This window comes from Micromys minutus (genome assembly GCF_963924665.1).
Source record: "Micromys minutus genome assembly, chromosome: 9".
In the NCBI taxonomy this organism is placed as follows: Eukaryota; Metazoa; Chordata; class Mammalia; order Rodentia; family Muridae; genus Micromys; species Micromys minutus.
The window spans coordinates 42,972,869-42,993,209 of NC_137978.1; the positions used below are offsets into that span (position 1 = coordinate 42,972,869).

At 48.8% G+C, this 20,341-nt stretch overlaps 1 protein-coding gene across 1 annotated transcript in view; it reads left to right on the forward strand.

Annotated features, from left to right (window-relative positions):
• CSMD2 (CUB and Sushi multiple domains 2) overlaps window positions 1–20,341 on the forward strand; it is a gene marked incomplete at both ends in the record, with an annotated part of 547,554 nt that overhangs the window by 285,385 nt on the left and 241,828 nt on the right. Inside the window, 3 exons of the mRNA XM_080921920.1 lie at window positions 10,991–11,068; window positions 15,759–15,846; window positions 16,521–16,645. Coding sequence (XP_080778046.1) covers window positions 10,991–11,068; window positions 15,759–15,846; window positions 16,521–16,645 — 291 coding nt within the window. The remainder of the gene's footprint in view (window positions 1–10,990; window positions 11,069–15,758; window positions 15,847–16,520; window positions 16,646–20,341) is intronic.

A 20,341-nucleotide genomic window follows, 5' to 3' on the forward strand; every position in this document is an offset into this window, starting at 1 on the left:
ATCATAAAGTCACTCAACTTCTTTGACACACGTGATTACCAGACACCCCATTACTATTGTCTTCTGGAGACAAGGATTGTCATTTACCCCAAAAGGATTACAGTTGGTGAAAGGCCACCCTGACTCATGTTCGGTTGTCAGGAAAGGGAGCCCTTAGCCACATACGCCACCCAATCTCTTAACTTCCTGCCTAGATTTCTTGTCTCTGTGTAAGCCTGTGCAGTGGGAGAGATATGGTTAGGACAGATCCCTTCTCCTTGCCCATGTGTCCTTTGCCTCTAACTCTCACCCGGTGATTATTATCTGGTGCCTGTTCCTCCTGTAGCCACATTCCAGCCTGACTCCATGGCTCCAATCATTGCCTGTCTTCCCATGTGAATCCTGGTGGCCCAAAAGCAGAAGACAATCCTTAGGGTCAAATGTGGTCTCTTCTGCCTTCGAGATGCCTTTCACTGGCCTCAGTCATCAACAGAGTGGCTGTGTCCACCTGAAAACACATTGCATTATAGCCCAGATGTCTGAAGTTTGCGAGCAGCTGTATAAGTTATGTTTCTTGTTTTCATAAGAAAACATCCGGAAAGAAGCAAATTCAGGGAGAAAGGGCTTATTCTGGCTCACAGTTGGAAGGTACAGTCCATCTTAGCAGGGAAGTCATGGCTCCACGTCAGCAGTCAGGACAGGGAGAGAGAGGGAGGGAGGGAGAGAGAGAAAGAGACCAAGAGAGAGATTGAGAGAGAGAGAGAGAGAGAGAGAGAGAGAGAGAGAGAGAGAGAGAGGGAGGGAGAGAGAGAGGGAGGGAGAGAGGGAGAGAAAGGGAGGGAGAGAGAGACAGAGACAGAGAGACAAATAGAGACACAGAGACAGACAGAGAGAGACACAGAGACAGAGACAAAGACAGAGAGAGGAAAATGCATATGTTTAGCTGTTTAGCTTGTTTTCTCCTTCCTAGTCAATCCTAATCTCCAGCCCAAGGAATAATGGCCCCTAGATTTCGGGTGACTGAGGATCTGGCTCCCTGGCTCCCTGCCAGTAAGAAATGGTCAGACAGAGGATAGAAGATGTTCTAAGTGGAGACAACAGCCCATAACAGGCATCTGAAACTAGGAACCAATGGCGGTAGAGAGTTTCTTAAACCTCTTCCCTCTGTCCAGTTTTCATAGCTGAATTCTCTGAAGTTGTTTGTGAAGCCTGCCACGTGGCCATCAATAATTGTAACTAATACTACTGTGCTGGGGACGATTCTGTCAATAGCGTGTCTACCGCTCAGTTTGCAGAGCTGACTTGGGCTCCCCAGTGCACACGCAGAAAGTGGCTGCAGTAGCACTCATCCTTAACCCCAGCACTGGAGAGGGAAGAGGAGAAAGTAAAAACGGAGAGATCACCAGAATTCATTAGCCAGCCAGTCTAGCCAATCAGTGAGCTCGAAACTCAGTGAGAACATTGTCTCAAAAAATAAGGTAGAGGAAAACACCCAACACCAGTATCTGACTTCTATATACAAGACACACACACACACACACACACACACACACACACACACACACACACACATGCACGTGCAACACGCATACCCACAGGTCAAGAGTTCCCTTCCCTTCAGAAATTCCAGTAGCCACACATTGTTTGTTCAGTGTCTAACCAATAGGTCACACCGTCAGCATCCAATGATGCGTCCCTCACAACCTCAGCTGGACCACGATGAGACTACCTGCCAGGTTTGAAACATCGTGCACAGCCAGCTCTGAGAAGCTTCGCATAATTTCCTCAGTCATCAGCGATTCTCCAGCAGTTGCCTTCCTGGCAATGGTTTGTACCAGAACCCGGGTTACTTTCCCTCCAAGGACACCAAGGCACCCTGATGGCAGCTTTTCCCATCAGGAGATCCGGTGGCCCTCAGGCCCCTGCGTCCGTTTCTTTCCACCTCCTTCCATGTCGACATTGGTCTTTAGCACGGCTACACACTGACATTTTGCCAGATGCCCCCTTTAGTTTCCTTTGTCTCGGGACATGCATGGCAGGATCTTACTACTCAAATCCAGTTTGCAATCTTGTCACCTTTGCTCTCCAAGAACATGCTGACATCTTGTCTCCCATCAGCCTCTCCAAGTTTTCACAAATCAGGGACACACCTTCTTTTTCCCCCCCCCCGAACACCACACCATCAGTAACAATGGCTTTGACAGTTATTTCTGTGCCACCAAAGCCTAGCAGGCACATTCAGCCTTTGGATGTGTAATCAAGTTACAGAAATCACAGCAGCAACAACAACATTTTAAGTAAGATTTTTTTTTCTTGCCCCACATTCAGAGCTGTCCTCAGCCACGTGTGTCCTGCGGGCCATGGGCAGCACACGTCTGACCTAGGAGCATGGTGGATCCACCTTTAATCAAAATGTTATCAAAGAGATCTCTGGCAGTGTGGCCACAGACATCTGATAGTCATTGTCAACTTCAAGAGAGTCCAGTGCACTGGGCCCTGGAAAGCTTAGCAACCCGAGGCTCGCATCTCTGAATTTACATGCGCTGTGGGAAGGGTGAGAGTTGTGGTCTAGTCATCTTCTGGGCCTTCATTTTCTAACAGTATGATTCTGTCCTTTGCTAGGCTGACACCCAGCCAACCTCTGGGGTTGACATCAGAAATGGTGCCACTAACTCCCCTATCTGCATTTGCAGACGTTGTGGTAACACGAGCCCTCCCCTTGGGGAATGTCACAGATTAGGTTGAACCTTAACTTCTCTAAATATGGCAGTGACAGGTGCCATGACCTGGTTTCTGCCAGACAAACGCCTCCAGTCTGACCCTTCCATTCGGCTATGCAGGCCAGTGCAGTAGCTAGAAGTGATAGCCTGTCTAGATCCTTCCGCATCAACTCCGGGGCTGTAGTTTGTATTCGTCCTCTGAGTCAGTTGGCCTGGAGGTAATGCCAGCTGCATTCAGTTCTTGTCATTCTTCCCTTTGCTGTGGCTGCAACATCTGCTAGGTCCACGCCCTATGGCCTTAGGCCTCAGGCATCTGCCCTGCAAGTTGGTCTGAACCAGCTTTGTCGAGTGGAAGATGTGAGTTGAAGCAGAACCACAGAACTGGTGACTGAGCAGCAGCTGCAGCAGCAGCAGCAGCAGCAGGGAAAACAGACAGGATGCAGGATGCACACACATCCTGCTCATGTAGTTCTCAAACGACTACCTTAAGCAGCTTTCAGAAGATGGGCTTGAGAGGGGGCGTGGGCAAGAGAGATGTGACCAGACCTGATCAGCTGAGATTCCTGCAGGGAGGGTCGAAGACACTTTGTGACAGTGGGCAAATGATTTGAGGAAGAGTGATCACAAGGAAGTTGAGGTTGATGAAGTCAACAGGACAGCCAGCAGAAGGCCAAGAATGCAGTGTCTGAATCCATAGGCATAGCTCTGTTTATGCTTCCGAGCCCCGGGGAGAGGCCAGGGCTCCCTCTGGCCCCAAACAACCTTGTCTCCTATTATTTTGGCCTGATCAGCCCGAGCTTCAGACTAGAGTGCTGTTTTATCACTAGATTCTGCCTGCTCACTTCCTGCCATGAGTCCCACTAACCTCTATGACAGTGAAGAAATGGCTTGTAATTAACTAAAATATAAAAGGATGAAGGGGGCAGCCTGGCAGTCTCCTGTAGCAGTTCTCATTCGGAGGAGATGGGTGGAACCTACTAGCACTCCCATTAACCATTTAGACCCAGCGTGCTTCTCTCGGGAGTCCGGGCTCTTCAGAACTGTGACTCTTCACCTCCAGTGGAAAAGCGCATATCCTTGTGAGAAGTGCATTCGCTGCATGAAAGCTATAGACATGCGTTCATGTGTATGCCTCTGAGGGTTGTGGTTGCCAGGAATGACCATATGTGCATGGATGCCACCTATATGCAGGTGTGCACCAAGGGGTGTGCACCAAGGGGTGTGCTTTGAGGTGCTGAGAAGTGTGTTGAGCCAGGCCAGCATTGGGCTGTATCATTTCTTCACTTCATTAGGAGTTTAGAGTCTCCTCCTCCTCCTCCCCCTTCATGTGTCTCTGTGTAAAGTGTTTGTGTGCATATGCACACATAGCTGTGAATGTGTGCTTGTGGAAACCTAAGGCCGTTGCCTGAAATCTTCCTTTATTGCTCATTCTTCCACACTCTTCCTTGAGATAGAGTCTCTCAAGCAAACCCAAAATTCACAGCTAGTTAGCTAAAACTCACTGTTTGGCTAGCTAGCTTGTTCTAGGGATCCTCTGTCTCTGTTTCCTAGGGCTAGAATTACAGCTAGGCAGCATAAGCCCATGCCACCCCCCACACCCCCAGCTAATCACTGAGCTATCTTCCCAGTCCCTTTAAATAAAACCCTTTTTCTATCAACAAGTACCTGAGCACAACCCCAGCGGCTCAGTGTTTATAGTCACCCTCACTGATGAATGAAGGTGTAAGGGTCTCACACTCACTGATGAATGAAGGTGTAAGGAACATGAATGAATGTAACCCAGAAATTCCCAAAGTTCTTACTGACTTACCCAACTATTCATTGGACCCTCCTTTCTTTCTTTCTTTCTTTCTTTCTTTCTTTCTCTCTCTCTCTCTCTCTCTCTCTCTCTCTCTCTCTCTCTCTCCCTTCCTTTCTTTTTTTTTACTTTCTTTCTTTCTTTATTCTTCTCCGGGATATTAGTTCCCAACCCCAGTTTCCCCTCCATCCCCTCCCCCACCCTCCCCTCCTCTCACTCCCCTCCCACCTCTCGGAAAAGAGCAGGCCTCCCAGGGACATCAGCCAAACACTGCATAACAAGCTACAAGAAGAGCAGGCACATAACATCACACCAAGGTTGGACAAGGCAGCCCAGTAGAAGAAAAGAAGAGGTGGTAAAAGACTCATAAGCACTCCCATTCTCAGAGTAGGATTCCCAAGAGAACATCAAGCTACTCGGCCCTGACGTATATGCAGAGGAATTAGGTGAGACTCCTCCTTTCTGACAGGCCCTGCAGTTGTGCTCTCAGGGACTGTATGGGGACACTCCTTCTGTACTTGGACCCTCCCCCTTGGCACCCTGGTCCGCTTGGATCTGCTGAGTTAGTTTTTCAGTGAGCTCATTTTGTGGCAGATTTCCCCTGGTGTGCCAGGTTCCACCCACCTGGGGAAGGTGTTGTGCTATATGCAAATCTAAGGTGGGAGTGTTCCCTGGAATCCCTGCAACTGAAGCCCCAGCCTGTGAAGGTGACTCTTTGATGCTAATGTCCCTGGTGATGTATAGATCTTGCCTAGATCCACCTTCCTGACTGCCTTAGACAAATATCCGAGAGGAACAACTTAAAAGGAAGAAAGATTTACTTTGGTTCAAAGGCCGCTGACACCATCAGTTTGGGACTGAGGCATGATAGTGGGATTGTGTGATGGAGAAGCAGGCGGGGATTGGGGGAGGGGGCAGAAATGGGCCAAGGCCAAGCGTGCCTTTGAAAGGCACTCCCCACACCAAGTGACCAACTTCCTCCAGTCAAACCCGGCCTCACACAGTTCCGACCTCCCAGTAGTCCTGTCAGATTTGAACACCAACGGATAAAATCACTGACTAGGTCAGAGTCCTCACAGCCTAATCAGGTCTCGAGGTACCTCACAGACACACTAGCAGTGTGTGGTTCCCAAGCTCCTAAGTGTCTCTCAGTCCAACTACTGGAAAATTAGTATTATTTATCATAAATCTAGTCCCACCCTTAACCTGACATTCAAAGTCAGCTCCTTAAACCACCCTTAATTTTATACAAAAACAAGTTCCTAATTCTATCCAACATGCTATGACTGTCCTGCATCCTGCATTGCCCCCCCCCCCAAAATAGCAGTTTCTACCCTAGAGCCTTAAGAACAGACAGAATGTAAAGTTCATTGCCACAATGTTATGTGAATCTGCTTCTCAACAGAGGTCCTAACTACGTGATTGTCCTCTGAGCTCCAGTCAAAACGTCCCACTAGTCTCTGCCCACAGCAGTCCGAGGCTTCTCAGACTGCCCCCCCAAACTCCTCTAAATTCCCTCCCAGGCCCAGTCTTGGGCCTCTGACCCTGACTCTGACAACCCCGTGTCTTCAGAGCCGTTTCCCTGTTATGCATTTGTTGGTGTGATAAAAATAAATTTAAGTGATAAAAGATTTATTTTTTGCTCACCATTCAAAGGTTTCAGCCAGTGGTCAATTGGCCCCTTTGCTGAGGGCCCAAGGTGAGGCTCGGTGGTGGAGCAAAGTCACCTGTTTCATCGTGCTCAGGAAGCAGAAGAGAGAGTCACACACACAGGGAGGGTCTGGGATAAGATTCAGACCCTAAGGAGATGCCCCGTGGCCTACCTCCTCCAGGTACCACTCTTGTTAAAGTTCTCAGAACCTTGCAAAATAGTACCACCTGCTAGCACCCTGGGCCTCATAAGCCTTCCCAGGGATACTTCATGTGCAGGTGGTGAGCGCTGACCCACTTGTTACCTCCCAGATGGTGTGGGCCAGCTGTGAACCATAGCTCCCCAGAGCCCAGCTCCTTTTAAAATTATTTCTTATTTTATTTTTATTTTTTACGATGAGGCTGGAACAAGAAACATCTGCTCAAAGAGTTGTGACCCCAGTAACTCCCAGGCTAACTTCACGAGGGTGAAAATTCTGCGAGTGGATTGTGTCCTGTGGCCTTTTGATGCCCAAAATGTATCATGGATTATGTAAAGCCGGAGACCCAGCTCCAAAAGTAAAAAGTAACAGTGTTAATACATATGGCAACTTTTTAGATTCCTTCTCATTTGGCACTCATCCCCTCGGTAAACTCTGCCCTATGGTAAAAGTGGAAGCAATTCAGAGAGGAGAGTGTACATGAACTCCAGCTCTGGCTGGGGGATGATGTCATTCACAACTAAGAGCAGCCCAGCTGCCAAGTCCTGCCCCTGTGGATTAGGCAGTTCTGGGGAGAGGAGGGTAGAGAGGGTGGATCATGTCTTAGAGTTTCTATTGCTGTGATGAAACACCATGACCAAAAGCAACTCGGGGAGGGGAGGTTTTACTTCAGCTCAGAGTTCCATATCACAGTCTACCACTGAAGGAAGTCAGGGCAGGAGCTCAAGACAGGAACCTGGAGGCAGGAACTTAAAGCAGAAGCGATGGAGGAGTCCTGTTTATGGACTTGCTCCTCCTGGCTTGCTCATTTTGCCTTGTTATATACCTCGGGGCCACCTTAACAGAGGTGACATTATCTACAGTGGGCTGGGGAGGCATAGTGCAGGAGGAGCTGAGAATTCTGTATCGTCATCTGCTGCTACATGAAGACTGGCTTCCAAGCATCTAGGATGCAGGCCTTATGCCCACACCCACAGTGATACACCCACTTCAACAAGGCCACACCTACTCCAACAGGGCCACATCTTTTAATAGTGCCACTTGCTGGGCCGAGCACATAAAAGCCATCACACCAGCTAACCTAGCTTGTGTCAAACTGTCATGCAGCCAGATAGCACAGACCCCCAAAGTCAGGAGCCCTTCTCGGGTCTCAAGAGGGCAGGGTCATGAAAGGCTTTTCCTCAGTGCAGTTTTGAGAGACAGGAAGAGTTGTCCCTCTTAGCAGCTCCTCTCTTCCTGGCCAAGGCTCACACACCCCATCAAGAACTCAAAGAAAACCAGGGTATCAGGTAACCCTGGGAATGGGAGCCACCTCTGCTCTGTTTTTCTCCTCCTCGCCCCTTCCCTCCAATGAACCCCAGAACCAGAGACAGGAGGTCATGAAGTCCCTCCCCAGTCACACCCTTGCCTCTCAGGCAGGTGTGGTGAGCCATCCTTATAGACTTACCTCAGACAGGCTGCACTGGGTCAAGGACCCCATGCTCCCCCTGTGCCCTGGGGCCTTGGGGACAGGAACTTCAACTTCCCTCGCAGTACTCAGATAGGGCTGTTTCTCCCGGGGATGGTTGAATCGCAGCCATACCTTATTAGCTGGGCTTGAATAATGCATGCTTCCCTGCTAATGCCCTCTGCTTGATAATGCGCCCATGTTAGTGTTCATTGGAAATTTTCCCGCTGGATACACACAGAGAGCAATGCACATTTATAAAGGAGGTTCCAGAGCTCAGAGGGAGGAGGATGGGGCTCCGTGGTAGTGACTGGGTTTCATCATGCATCCCACGTAGACAGTCACTTGTCAGGGGAACAAATTCCTTGGTTGGCTTTCTTATTCAGCAAGAAGTAGAGGCACTGGGAGGCTCTCTTGCACACCTGATGCTGTGGACTTTGCTTTGGGGAGTGGTATGTTTCCTCCCATCCTAAGTGAATATCTGAGGCTTTAGCATCTGACAGGGACAAGAAGACGCAGAGAATGATGGGTAGTCACCTTGGAATTATTCAAGGGGCCTGTCACAGGAAGCAGAGGGTCTCGTCTTTCTGTTCTAACTCCAGTCACCTGACCCTCTTTGAGTCCCAGTTTTATTTCCTATCAAAGCACACTAGCTACCAGGCAAGGAGGCTGGAAGTTTACGGACCTGGTGACTATTTCCTGGGATCCTAGATACACCTTTAGGCACCGAAAATATACCAACCAAGCAGAGTGCTCTCCATGGTCAAGCTTACATGGCAGCATGAGATGATAAATGAGCAAGGCATGGTGATGCACACCTTTAACCCCAGCACTGGGGAGGCAGAAGGCAGAGCTCTGTGAATCTGAGGCCAGGCTGGTCTACATAATGAGTTCCAGGCCGGCTAGGGCTACACAGTAAGAGCCTGCCTCAAAATAAATTTAGTTAAATAAAAGGGAAAAAACTAAAAACGATATAGCATGGTAGAACACTCAGGAGAGGAACTCAGGAGGGGCAGGAGGTGCCATTTAGTGGAGTGCCGGATGAAGGCTCATTGAGGAAAGCATTCTAGAGAAATGGGCAGTCAAGGCAGCCAGTATTCTTGGTGCACTGTGGGAGCCTCGGGGAGGCCTGTGTAGCAGGAGACTGGTCAGGGTCAAGGAGAAAGCTAATGAGGCCACAGGGGGAGGTTGGTCCTTGTGAGCAATTTACAGACCCCAGATTGTGCTCCAGGAGAGCACGTTGTCACCAAAGTGGCCTAAGCAGAAATGGCTTGTGCTTCATCCAGATTCCTCTTGACCCTTGTGCTAAGGGCAGGCTACTCGGAGATGAAGGAAGAAGGCAGGAGATCAAGGCAGTCAGCAGAGATGACAGCAGCTTGGGTGACAGATTTGGAAACCATCACAGGTGGCCATGGCATCGACATTGGGGGGTATTTACTGAGGGATTGTGTATGGTTCGAGAGTGAGGAACCAAGGCCAGTGAAGACCTGGTAAAGTACCCATGGTCTGGCATACAGCTGGGTACAGCTGTTACCACTCCTAGGCATCAGTCAGCAGGGCTGAGTCAGGTGCCAGAGGCAAACTGACAAGGCACACGGGGACCTAAGATTATATGGATGGTCCAGGGTTTACAACCAGATGTGCAATGAGTTCTTGGTGGTCAGGAACATGCCACGGGAAACAGAAAAAGTCAGACCAAAAGAGACAGATGGGGAGAAGGATGGATCATTGTAACCCAGAGCTCCACCTTCTGCATGCCACTCGGCAAAGACCAGAGGAGTTGTCGAACAGGCAGAGTCAAGACTAATACTTTATCCACTAGGCAGCCACCTAAGTTCTGTACGGATCTCAGTGGGCCCCAGGACTCAGCTTCCCCTTCCCCCATGTCAGCTGGTATAGGCTGTGTCAGGCTGGGTCTATAGGCTCAACTCTACAACCACATCTTCCCATGATAATGAGGATGCAAGAGACAAGTCTAATCCAGCAGGTGCTTTTCAAGGTTTTAGAATCAAGGCCTTTCAAATTTCCAGACCCAAGGTTAATGGGTAGAGAGAATCATACCTCACCTCTGCAATGGCTACAAAAATCATACCACAGGGCAAAGATATAAATAGCCCAGTGGTAGGTTGCTTGCCTGGTATATGTGAGTGCTGGGTTTAGTGCCCAGTACCACACAGTATTCATATCACAAATGCTATGACATGGGAAATAGTGACAAGTGGCACTTGACCCAGTTTACCACTTCCTGTCAGGGCTGGCTCAGAAATTGTGTGGGGGAGGAATCTACAGGTTTACAGACATGCAGAGGGTGAACTATGCATTCCTTAGCTTTCTGTTGCTATCACAAACACCCAAGGTAAATCCAGTTAAAAAGAAGAAAGGGTTGTTTAGGATCGTGGTTTCGAGAGGTATGAGTCGATAGGTTGAGCCTATGGCAGCACAATCAGTGATGGAGGGAGCACTCGGTGGAGGAGCTGCCCCCTTCACAGCAGCAGGGCAAGTCTGGGGCACAAAGAACCTTCTTAAGGACACATGTTCAATGACATTACCATAAGTCTCACTTGCAGAAACTTCTAGCACCTACTAGTACTGTCACAGGCTGGCAGTTAAACTCTTAGTACATAGTTTGGGGGAGAGCATTCCAGATCCAAACTTAGCAAGCTGCAGATGCTCACAAAAAATTCTCCAAGGAAATGACAGAAATTATTTCATACCCAGAAACCTCAACAGTGGTTTATTTTCATGAAAGGCCTTGGCAAGTCCTGGAGCCCCTCTCCTGCCTCCCTCAGAGGTCTGCTCCTTCTTTGCAGGGACCTAGCTACCCCATGCCTCATTATTACATGGAAGCCCCCCTCCATAGATGCCCCAAGCCAAGAGAAAGGATAAATCTGACAAGCAAGTGTGTCCAGCCTGTGGCCCATGGACCTTTGTGGCCCAGAATGGCCATGAATACAACGCAAAACATACTTAACATGAGATTGATTGATTTATGTTCTACAGGGTTTTTTTGTTGTTGTTGTTGTTGTTGTTGCTGCTGCTGCTGGATCTTGTGGTTCTTAAGCTTGAACTTGGTAGGCGAGAATGTTAAGTCAAAAGTGTCCAAAGAGTAGGTACAACTCATTCTACAAGACCCACCCCCCCCAATTCAGGTCACAGACTACCCCTCCAACCATCTTTCCTTCTCTGTCCTCTCTAGTTAAGAAGCAGATTGAGCTGAAGTCTCGAGGTGTGAAGCTGATGCCCAGCAAGGACAATAACCAGAAGACGTCTGTGTGTAAGTGTCAACTGGCCCGCCACACGTGCCAGTGCATAGGGCTCTTATGCTTGGGTCCGAACCTCTGGTGCTGTGACCAGGGAAGTCGGCCTCTGTTAGATGACTTCCCTGGGCCCTCCCTCCCTTCATCCGTGTGTGGACTTACTGAGCCTGCAGCTAAGGAGCTGCTCTCCGCCTTCTCCCTCCATCACCTCCTTCCTCCCCCCTCCTCACTCCCCATTCAGTCTGCAGTCCAGGGTGTCATTTCTGCACATTTCTTTCTTTCTTTTTCCTTTTGAACCACTTTCACCTGATAAGACAGTCCTCTTTCTGGCGCCTCTTCAGGCTGGGATCTGGAGGTGAATGTGTATGGGGGTGGAGGGTGGCGGCTCCCAAGGTCAGATTGTGCAGAAGAGGAGGGAACATGTCTAATAGACCCTCTAAGGACCTGGCTGGGCAGAGCGAAGTGGAGGCTTGGATCGTGGTTCTTAAGGGTTGTGGGGAAATCCCAGCAGCGACCTGCTTGGGCAAATCGTGTCTTTGGAGACTTGCTCCTGCTACCCTTGTTTGGAAGACAAAAAGAGATCTAGTGCTGGGGAATGGTCTAGAACAGCACATCCAAGGAGACGCCTGCTGGGCCTTTGTTGAAGGGATTTAGAGTGCAAGCCTAGAGGGTAGGGTGTAGACAGTCCATTGCCAGTCTGGAACCAGGTACAGGGAGGCTATTCTGGTTATCGTGAGACTGAGTCTCCTTCCTGCCACTCTCTCCCTCATCTTTCTCCTCCTCCCTTGACCTGACCTGTCCCCCCTCTTCTGTCCTGTCTCACCTCCCTGCGATTTTTATTTTTCTCCAATCGCCAGAAGTATACTTGGTAAAGAAAGATGGAGGAAAGCCAGCAGGTCCCCAAGGTCTGTGATGGTGTCTGGGGCCAGACTAAAACTGGGGCAGAGGCCTGTGGGGGCCTGACTAGAATGAACCAGAGTGTGAGGACTTGCCCTAGACTCATGCTCTCTGGAGTGAGAAGGTACAAGTGGCTGGTGAGCTGTAGACCAGATCCTATGGTAGTCCCTGCTCCAGGAGATTTGATGGCAGAAGGAAGCTAGAGAACTCTCCTTTTGTGCCTGACTAAGGATATCACAGGTAAAGACAGGACCCTAGGAGAGTTCTGGTCTACCCTGAGCCCTGCAGAGAATCATCTGCCTTTCCCTGAGCCCAGGTGCTCTTGACATGGCCATGGAGACAAAATGAACAAAAGCAACTGTGGCTTTGCTTTACACTTCACCCTGGAGCCATCAATGCCATTCCAGAAAATGTCCAGCTTTGTGTGGAGGTGAGGGAGGGACCCACGTGTTTAGCCCATTCTGCCCTAGAAATGAATGACTTTGTTTTAGCATCTATAAAATGGGGATACAGAACTCTAGCCTGCCGTTATTCCAGGGATGCTATGAATCTAAGATGGGTCGTCTGTGGGGCCTTCCTTACTGTGGGAGGCCCATAAAGTGCTGGAAAATACATGTGATATGGGGGTGCATCTATCTGAGAGATTCCATGGTTTTCATCACTTACACCTTCCTCGGGTGTCCACAACAGCCCCAAAGAAATTACTAAGGAAGTAATCTAAACAATCTTTAAACATATATATGTATATGTGGTATTTCTTTAACAAGGCTTGAATCCCCATTTTAAGACTTTCTTTAAAAAAGGTATTAGTTTGACCCATTGACCCAAGTTCCACCAAGACAGCAGCTGATATCTGCACTAATCCATCATTTACATTCTGTGTAGACCTTCTGTGGACAGCTGTCTTGAACTCAGGGAAGGGGTGGTCCCTACTGATTTCCTCCAGACAATCTGTGGGAACCAGCCCCCTGGCGGTGGCTCCTGGCTCTGTACCTATCAGCATCTCCCTTCTTTTGGGTAGCAGGCATTAACACAGATTTTTTTCATTGTGGGGCCATGATGGGTTGGGTCAGGATTACCCTTAGTTTTTGACTGCTCCTCCCTCCCCCAAGTAGCCAACAGTAAGTCAGCACCGGTGTCTGGTCTAGACTGACAGTGCAGGTAGGAAGTTCTGAAGACAGCAGGAAATGCCCTTTGCTTCTGCAATTCCTGTAGTGATCTGATCCCTGGACTAGGTTTGTTCATTTCCTGGAGAGACAGGTAGGTCTTCAAAGGACTACTATCATTGCCCAGGGAAAGGGTGCTGGCTGGATATGAGCTGCCTCAGCGGGTCTGTGGCTTCCTGGATGGTACTTCAGGGGTTGGCCAATGGGCCGGCCTTGTTATCCTTTGCTTTGGCTCAGCCTTGCTGACTGTCTGGATGGCTGTCCATCCTGAATGAGAGGAAAAAGGAAGTGGTGGGAACTGCTGAGATTTCTCAAGGTGCTGATTAAAGGTGGGTGTTTCTGTTGGTAGAGACCTTGGGATGGGTGTTGTTCATTTACAAGTTGAATGGTCAGGACCTGAAGACAATGGGAACTTAGCTTAGAATCTGCTGCACTTATGGTCCACAGGCTGGATGACAAAGACATCAGGGACATCTCTTGGGATCTCGGACCATCTTCCCCATCCTGGTTACCACCTTTACTCCTCAAGACCCCGTTGTCCTGGTGCCCCAGTTACCATCTCCTTTCTTGTCCTTGAAAAGCACATGGCTCCCTAAAAACTCACTTTACTTAAAAAACTTCAGTCTTGCTGCCCTAGCCTGCTGGAGTCGGGGTTTGATGGAAACACAGTTCTGTTGACAGTGTGTAGGCTTGATAAGCAAGGGAACAGGATAAAGACTAATGAGATGGTGTGCCTCAACCTGGCAGTGTGCAGCCACCCAGGAGGCCTTCCTGGCATCATTACCACACAACCAAGAGTTTGTCCTGTGTCTGGCTTGAGCCCAGAGCCTGTCTAAGTGACCAGATTCCCTTGTCAGCAGTCCTCTGGGCTACTTGGAGATGTAGGCAGGGGCTGTTCTAGGCCTCTGCTTGTAGCAGTGAGCTGACTGAGCACAGAGCTTCCTTTAGTAAGTACCCTCCTGCCACCAAGGCCTCTGCTTTGTTTGTGTCCGGTTTTTTTTTTTTTGTTTGTTTGTTTTCTTGCCATGTAGCCCTGGCTGACCTGGAACTTGCTATGGAGTGCAGGCCGGCCTCGAACTCATGGAGACCCACTCTACTGCTCAAGTGCTGGGATTAAAGACAGATGCCGCACACTCAGCCATGCAGAACTCTCCAACAGCCTCCCCCATTCCTGTGTGCTTGGGATAGGACTTGCACCCCTCAAAAGTCACACATCCGAGGCCTCGTGTTCCGCCTTCTCATCTCCCCCTCCCTATGCTCTAGCTGTAACTGACACCCCTCCCCAGTTCTGTCTCTGTCTCCACCTCATTCCTCTGTGCTTGTCTTCTGCTTTTGCCACTGTCCCCTTGTGTCTGAAGCTCACCCCCGTATAAGATGCATGTTAAGTGCCGCCCACTCTGGGAAAACTTCCATACTTCTCCCAGTAATACATGACTGGTCCCCCTATCTGAGCATCCCTTCATCATCCCCACCACTTCTGGTTCTGAAGTCTCTTCAATGCTTCATGACTTCCCTCAATGGGAAACCTCTTGAAGACAATGGTCATTCTTGTGTGCAATTAAAAAAAAAAAAAGTGTGCCCTCGGTGGAGAATGAGTGAGTTGTGTGTAAGGTGGGTGATAGAGTGCCTCTCGCACACTTCGGGTGCTGAGTGGAAGAGCGGGAATGTGAGCAAGCTCAGAAACTGTCGCCATAGACACCCTGTAATCCCTTAGGTTTGGAGTTGTGGGGTTAGTGGATCCTTGAAGAAACTCTGGGCAAGGTGGCTTAAGTTCTCAGTCATCCGCCACTCTGGGAATGCAGAGGTATGAAGTTAGGTCAGCCTGACCAATGTGAACCATCAAAGCCAGTGAACAGCCTGGGGGTTTCCTGTTGTCCAAACTGTGTGTGTACCCGCCGCCCTAGATGGAGTTTATGAATAAGGTTTTGGTTTTTTTATAAAGGGTTAAAGAATGTCATCCCACCCACTAGAAATACACCAGATAACACCTGGTTGGTGCTGTTGGCCGGTGTAACATTGGGAGGGATGGGAGAGCATATTCTGGTACTTGCTTACTGTGGTCTGATGGGAGTCTGATGGGGAGAGGGCTCTCAGAAGAAATGTCCATATCTGAGCACAAGTCCCTGCTTTAAACTTGAAGCCGCAACTCTCTCTCTCTTTCTCCTTCTCTCTCTCATTCTTTACCGTTTCTGATCATGCGTTCACATTTTATTTAACTTCCTTTGAGTCATCTCTCCATCGGGGGCTGAGGTTGGGGGGTGGGGCGGAGTCATTTCATCTAGAGTCTCCATCCCTGGATCTGAAGTGCAGGATGGGGAGGTGACCAGAGAGCCGTTGAACAGTCCACTTTTGGCCACAGGTGTGGGATGAGGGAACGGGATGGTTGTTGAGCAAGAGGGGCAGTCTCAGAGCCCACATGATCCCAAAGAATTTCACCTGGATTTTTCTTGCAAAGGAATTTATCAAAAGTAGCCTCCTACCTTGTACAGTCAGGAAAGCCCTGTCCAGTAGAGCCCTGACATCCTCCACAACTCGGGGGAACAGAGCCTCATCCTGTCTCCTCCCTCCCACCCTGAGATGCTGTGCAGCCTGGTGCCTTCCTGAGACTCTCTCTCTATGTGTGTGCTGTTTTTTTGCCTTGTAGTAACTCAGGTTGGTGTGTCCCAAGGACATAATATGTGTCCAGATCCTGGCATACCTGAAAAGGGAAAAAGACTAGGCTCAGACTTCAGGTAAGAAACCACTTGGGGATGGGCTGCAAGTGGTGTGGGGTGGGGTGACCTGGGCTGGCATTGGGGAAACAAGGCCTGGCTTTCCTGGAGGTAGGGTGGAGAGGGTGAGATGGACGCAGAGCACCATTTACTGGGAACAAGCTGTCATCTCTCCTAGTCTGACCCTTGGAACAATAGCCCTGCCTTATAGGGTTTGACCAGGTACAACTAAAACATGACTATGTTAAATGGCCACAAAATGCTTGTAGCCAGCCAGAGTTTAAAGGACTGTCCCTCTTTGACATGGTACGTGAATGATGACAGACCTATGGTTGACTGGCATACCTCAGAGCCTCTCAGGTAGTAAATTTTTACAGTTTTGTGCTACCAGGGCATCTTCCCATATCTGTCTATCTTCACCCTGGTTTATAGGTACCATCCGCCCACCCTTAGCCCTAATTGATACTTATCTCCCAGCAGTGCTTTCGGCTCACAAAGTCTCCTTTTAACTCAACCCTAAAACCATCAAACATTCCCAAACAACTAAGATGAAGGGCAGCTGCAGCCTCCAACAGAGTTTCAGTGGTGACCAGAAGACACTAGATGAAAGGCCACAACATTCCCCAGGAGACTTGTGTCAGAAGCCAGGGTGTACTCCTCAGAGAATGAACTCATAACACGTCTTTGTCTCCCAGGTTAGGATCCAGTGTCCAGTTCACCTGCAACGAGGGCTATGACCTGCAAGGGTCCAAGCGCATCACCTGCATGAAAGTGAGCGACATGTTTGCAGCCTGGAGTGACCACAGGCCAGTCTGCCGAGGTGAGGGCACCTGGGGAAGGGAGTTTGCTCAGACATGCAGGCTGGGCATGGAGACCTGGGCCATGCCCCAGTCTGGCTCATCTTGCTCTCTACTACTCCCTAAAGCTCGGATCTCACATCTTTGACTAATCTCCATGTTTAGCTGGCATCTTCTCTGTATCAAGGCTTCTGCTAGGAGCAGGCATAGAAAGGTGGGGGACAGACATAACCCCTGCCCTGCATGGACTTCATAGTCCAATGGGGGAGGCATAGAAAGGTGGGGGACAGACATAACCCCTGCCCTGCATGGTCTTCCTAGTCCAACAGGGGATGTATAGGAAGCAGGTTGCTGACACATTGCACAAAAGAGATCAGAACCACACAGAAATAGGAAAGCAAACCACCCCATACACTCTGTCTTAGATCCATCCATTATAACAGACACACATCCTAGCCTTCTGCCCCCAGTGCTCCCATTGCTTTGCCCACACTCTGCAGTAAACAGATCTGTGGTTTCTGAAGCAATGCTTTTAGCTATATAGAGACGGCATGGGAGCAAGGCATCAAAAGCCTGCTCAGTGAGCTTCTCTGACAGCAAACCTGGCCATCCTATCCTCAAGGGCCCTACTGGCCACATTCTCACCTATCACCTAAACCAAAGAAGACTGCCTGCCAACAGCCATAAGTTATCCAGATGTTGGAAGTGGGAGAATGACCATCAGTGGGGCAGGACAACGCTCAGCTCTTAGACAGCCCCTGGGAGCTGAGGACCCCTCTAGGATGAAGGGTATATATTGCCCACTAAAATGGTTCGATCCTGGATCCTTCTGACCAAAAGTGATGTGTTGCTTTGTAAGCATCTTTGCATCAAGATGAAATTCGAGCAGAGCAGGAGGAGGCTGTGGAAGAGAATCAGCTATGCATGTGTGGAAGAATGTGTGGTCAGAGCTAAAACCTGGCCCATCTTGTAAATGTGTTGTTGGGGAACCTAAAAGGGAGTCATGAAAATATCTTCCAGCTGGGCCTTCCATTAATTCTGACTTGTTCAGCTTTAAGGTATCCATGATGTATTGCATATGCTGTGCTTGTGCCTTTCCACTATGTCATTCCAAACACTCATATAGCTGTATCTTTTTTCTTAAGTTGAAGACACAATAGAAAGTACCCCCAGTATAACTGAGGATGTGGACAGCTCACCTATTTTCCTCTGGATCTACCTTCTTCCCCTGCAAGATTCAGGGAGCCAATCAAATGATATATGTCAAGCACTTTATGGCTTGGAAGGTGCTAGAACGAAGATGGTCATCCTGTAGAGGGTGGGAACTCCTATTTTGGTCATCACTTAGAGCAGGGCCTAGTACACAGTAGGTGTTTTATGACAAGTGTTGAATGATTCAGTGAAATGGATGAATGACTAAAGGTCACATGAATCCAGGTACAGAACCCCAGCCACAGAAAGGCACAAGGTGTCTAGTCTGCAGACCACAAGACCTTTGGTCAAGGTGTCCTTTCAGAAGCCAGAGCAGCAAGGCCTTTGGATGGTAGCAAAGGTCACATTTCCACTGGAGGAAGGTTGTTCTTAGTCATGGTGCTTTACTCACAAGCCCGGGATGGAGAAGAGCTAGCATTCTAGAAGGTGGCTTTAGTCAAACAATCAGCTCATGTATTTTCTCCAGATAAGATGTAGGCTCCACCTGATCTATCTCTAGTGAACCTGACACTGGGTTACCCAACTGCCCCACAGCATCACAGGGTGAGTGAGGTGAACTTAATAGTGCTCACTTAGAACTAGTCCAAGGAGACATTTGTGTAATCCACCCTGCTGCACAGCTGGCCCTTAGCCAGAGCTGCAGGATTCACCTCATCCTATAGTGACTGTAGGTCCCCCCAGAAGCCACTCTCCTCCTGTTCACTGCAGTCCCTAAGCTGGCTGATCCGGGCGGGTGCTCTCCCTTAGCCTTTGCAACAGGACCCTTGTAGAGGAAGGAGAAAACCAAGCCTTCCATGCTTGTTAACTGAGATGGAAACAAGGCACATTGTAAAGGGGTGAGGTCTCAGCACAGCCTGTCCCTCCTGCCTTCCTCTTCCTCGTGGTTCATGTGGCACAGGTCTGTGGAGAGGAGACAGTGGAAGCCCAAGTTTAGATTCAGATGATCTTCCTCTGGCTTCCCTGAAGGTCATGAGAAAAGCTCCATCTTAGATGCAAGTCTTTGAGGCTCCACCAACTCTGTGATAGATCTTTTGTTTTAAACTAATTGGAATTTCTACAGCAACTGTGATTTCTTTCTTTCTTCCTTCTCTTTCTCTCTATTTTTTCCTTGATAACTTGGGTGAACCTCACTGTTACTATTTAAAAGGGACAAAAGAAAGGGACAAAAGTCCTTCAATCACACAAAGCTCCACTTTAAAGCAGGTTACCCAAAATGGCAAGGTGAAGTACTCTGCCTGCCATACATGGGGTATTGTTTTCCCTCTAATGCACATAAAATATGATGTGGCTTTAATTATTCACTTTTCCACACAATTAATTATACTAAAACACACAGACAGGCAAATAATAGCTTCTCGATAAATGTTTGAGGGCCACCAGAATGAGCCAGATTTGTGATTGATGTGAATGAAGACTGTGGAACTGTCCTCATTTTGGAAGTTCTGAAATTGGTGATGTATTCCAGCCTCTTCTTCCCCTCCCAGCAGAAGAAGTTAGTCTCTGCTTTGACTCCTGGGAAATTTTTGTTGTTTCAAGTTTTGAGACAAGGCCTCAAGCAGCCCAGCCTGGCCTCAACTTTGCTCAGCATCCAAGGATGACCCTGAACCCTGGCAAACACTCCCTCTATTCTCCAAGAGCAGGGATTGCAGACACATAGCACCACACCTAGTTTCCCATAAAAGCCTGATGGTGCAGAGCTTGCTTTAAAAAAGGCAGAACACGGGGTATGTCACCAAACACCTGACAGGGAGGGAAAACCCCTGACAGAGAGTGAATAGGAAACAAGACTGTGTGTGTGTGTCTCTCTCTGTGTGTCTGTGTGTCTCTCTGTGTGTGTTTGTGTGTGTATGTGTGTGTATGTCTTTGTGCCTGTGTGTGTATGTCTGTGTGTGTCTGTATGTGTCTGTGTGTCTCTCTGTGTGTGTTTGTGTGTGTATGTCTGTGTGTGTGTCTGTGTGTCTATGTCTGTGTGTGTGTATGTGTGTGTATGTCTGTGTGTGTGTCTGTGTGTGTCTGTGTGTGTGTCTGTGTGTGTATGTCTCTGTGTGTGTCTGTGTGTCTGTGTGTGTCTGTATGTATGTTTGTGTATCTGTGTGTGTGAATGAGTGAGTGCATGCGCACATGCACAGGGTGGTGATACCTGTCCATCTGTCTGTGCATGTGCATTTAGAATACAATCATTTAGGCTGGACAGAATAACATAGGTAGGACTCAATGGCCTAAGCTCAAGTCTTATCTTTATAGTTAACAATCTAGACGGCACAGAAGACTTTGCTAAAATGAATCAGCAACTTTTTCCTTGACTGCAAAATGAAAGGGGGCATGGAAACTGTGCACAACATAGGCTAAACATGATCATTACATGTTGGTAATGATGTCTGTTTTCTTCCTTGGTGGCTTCACAAGATCAGATTCCTGAGCCGTACCCTTAAACATTGGTGTCCAAATGTTCCCTTCCTTCTCTCTGTCCCCTTCCTTAATGTCTCCTCTGCTTCTCACTCCTCCCC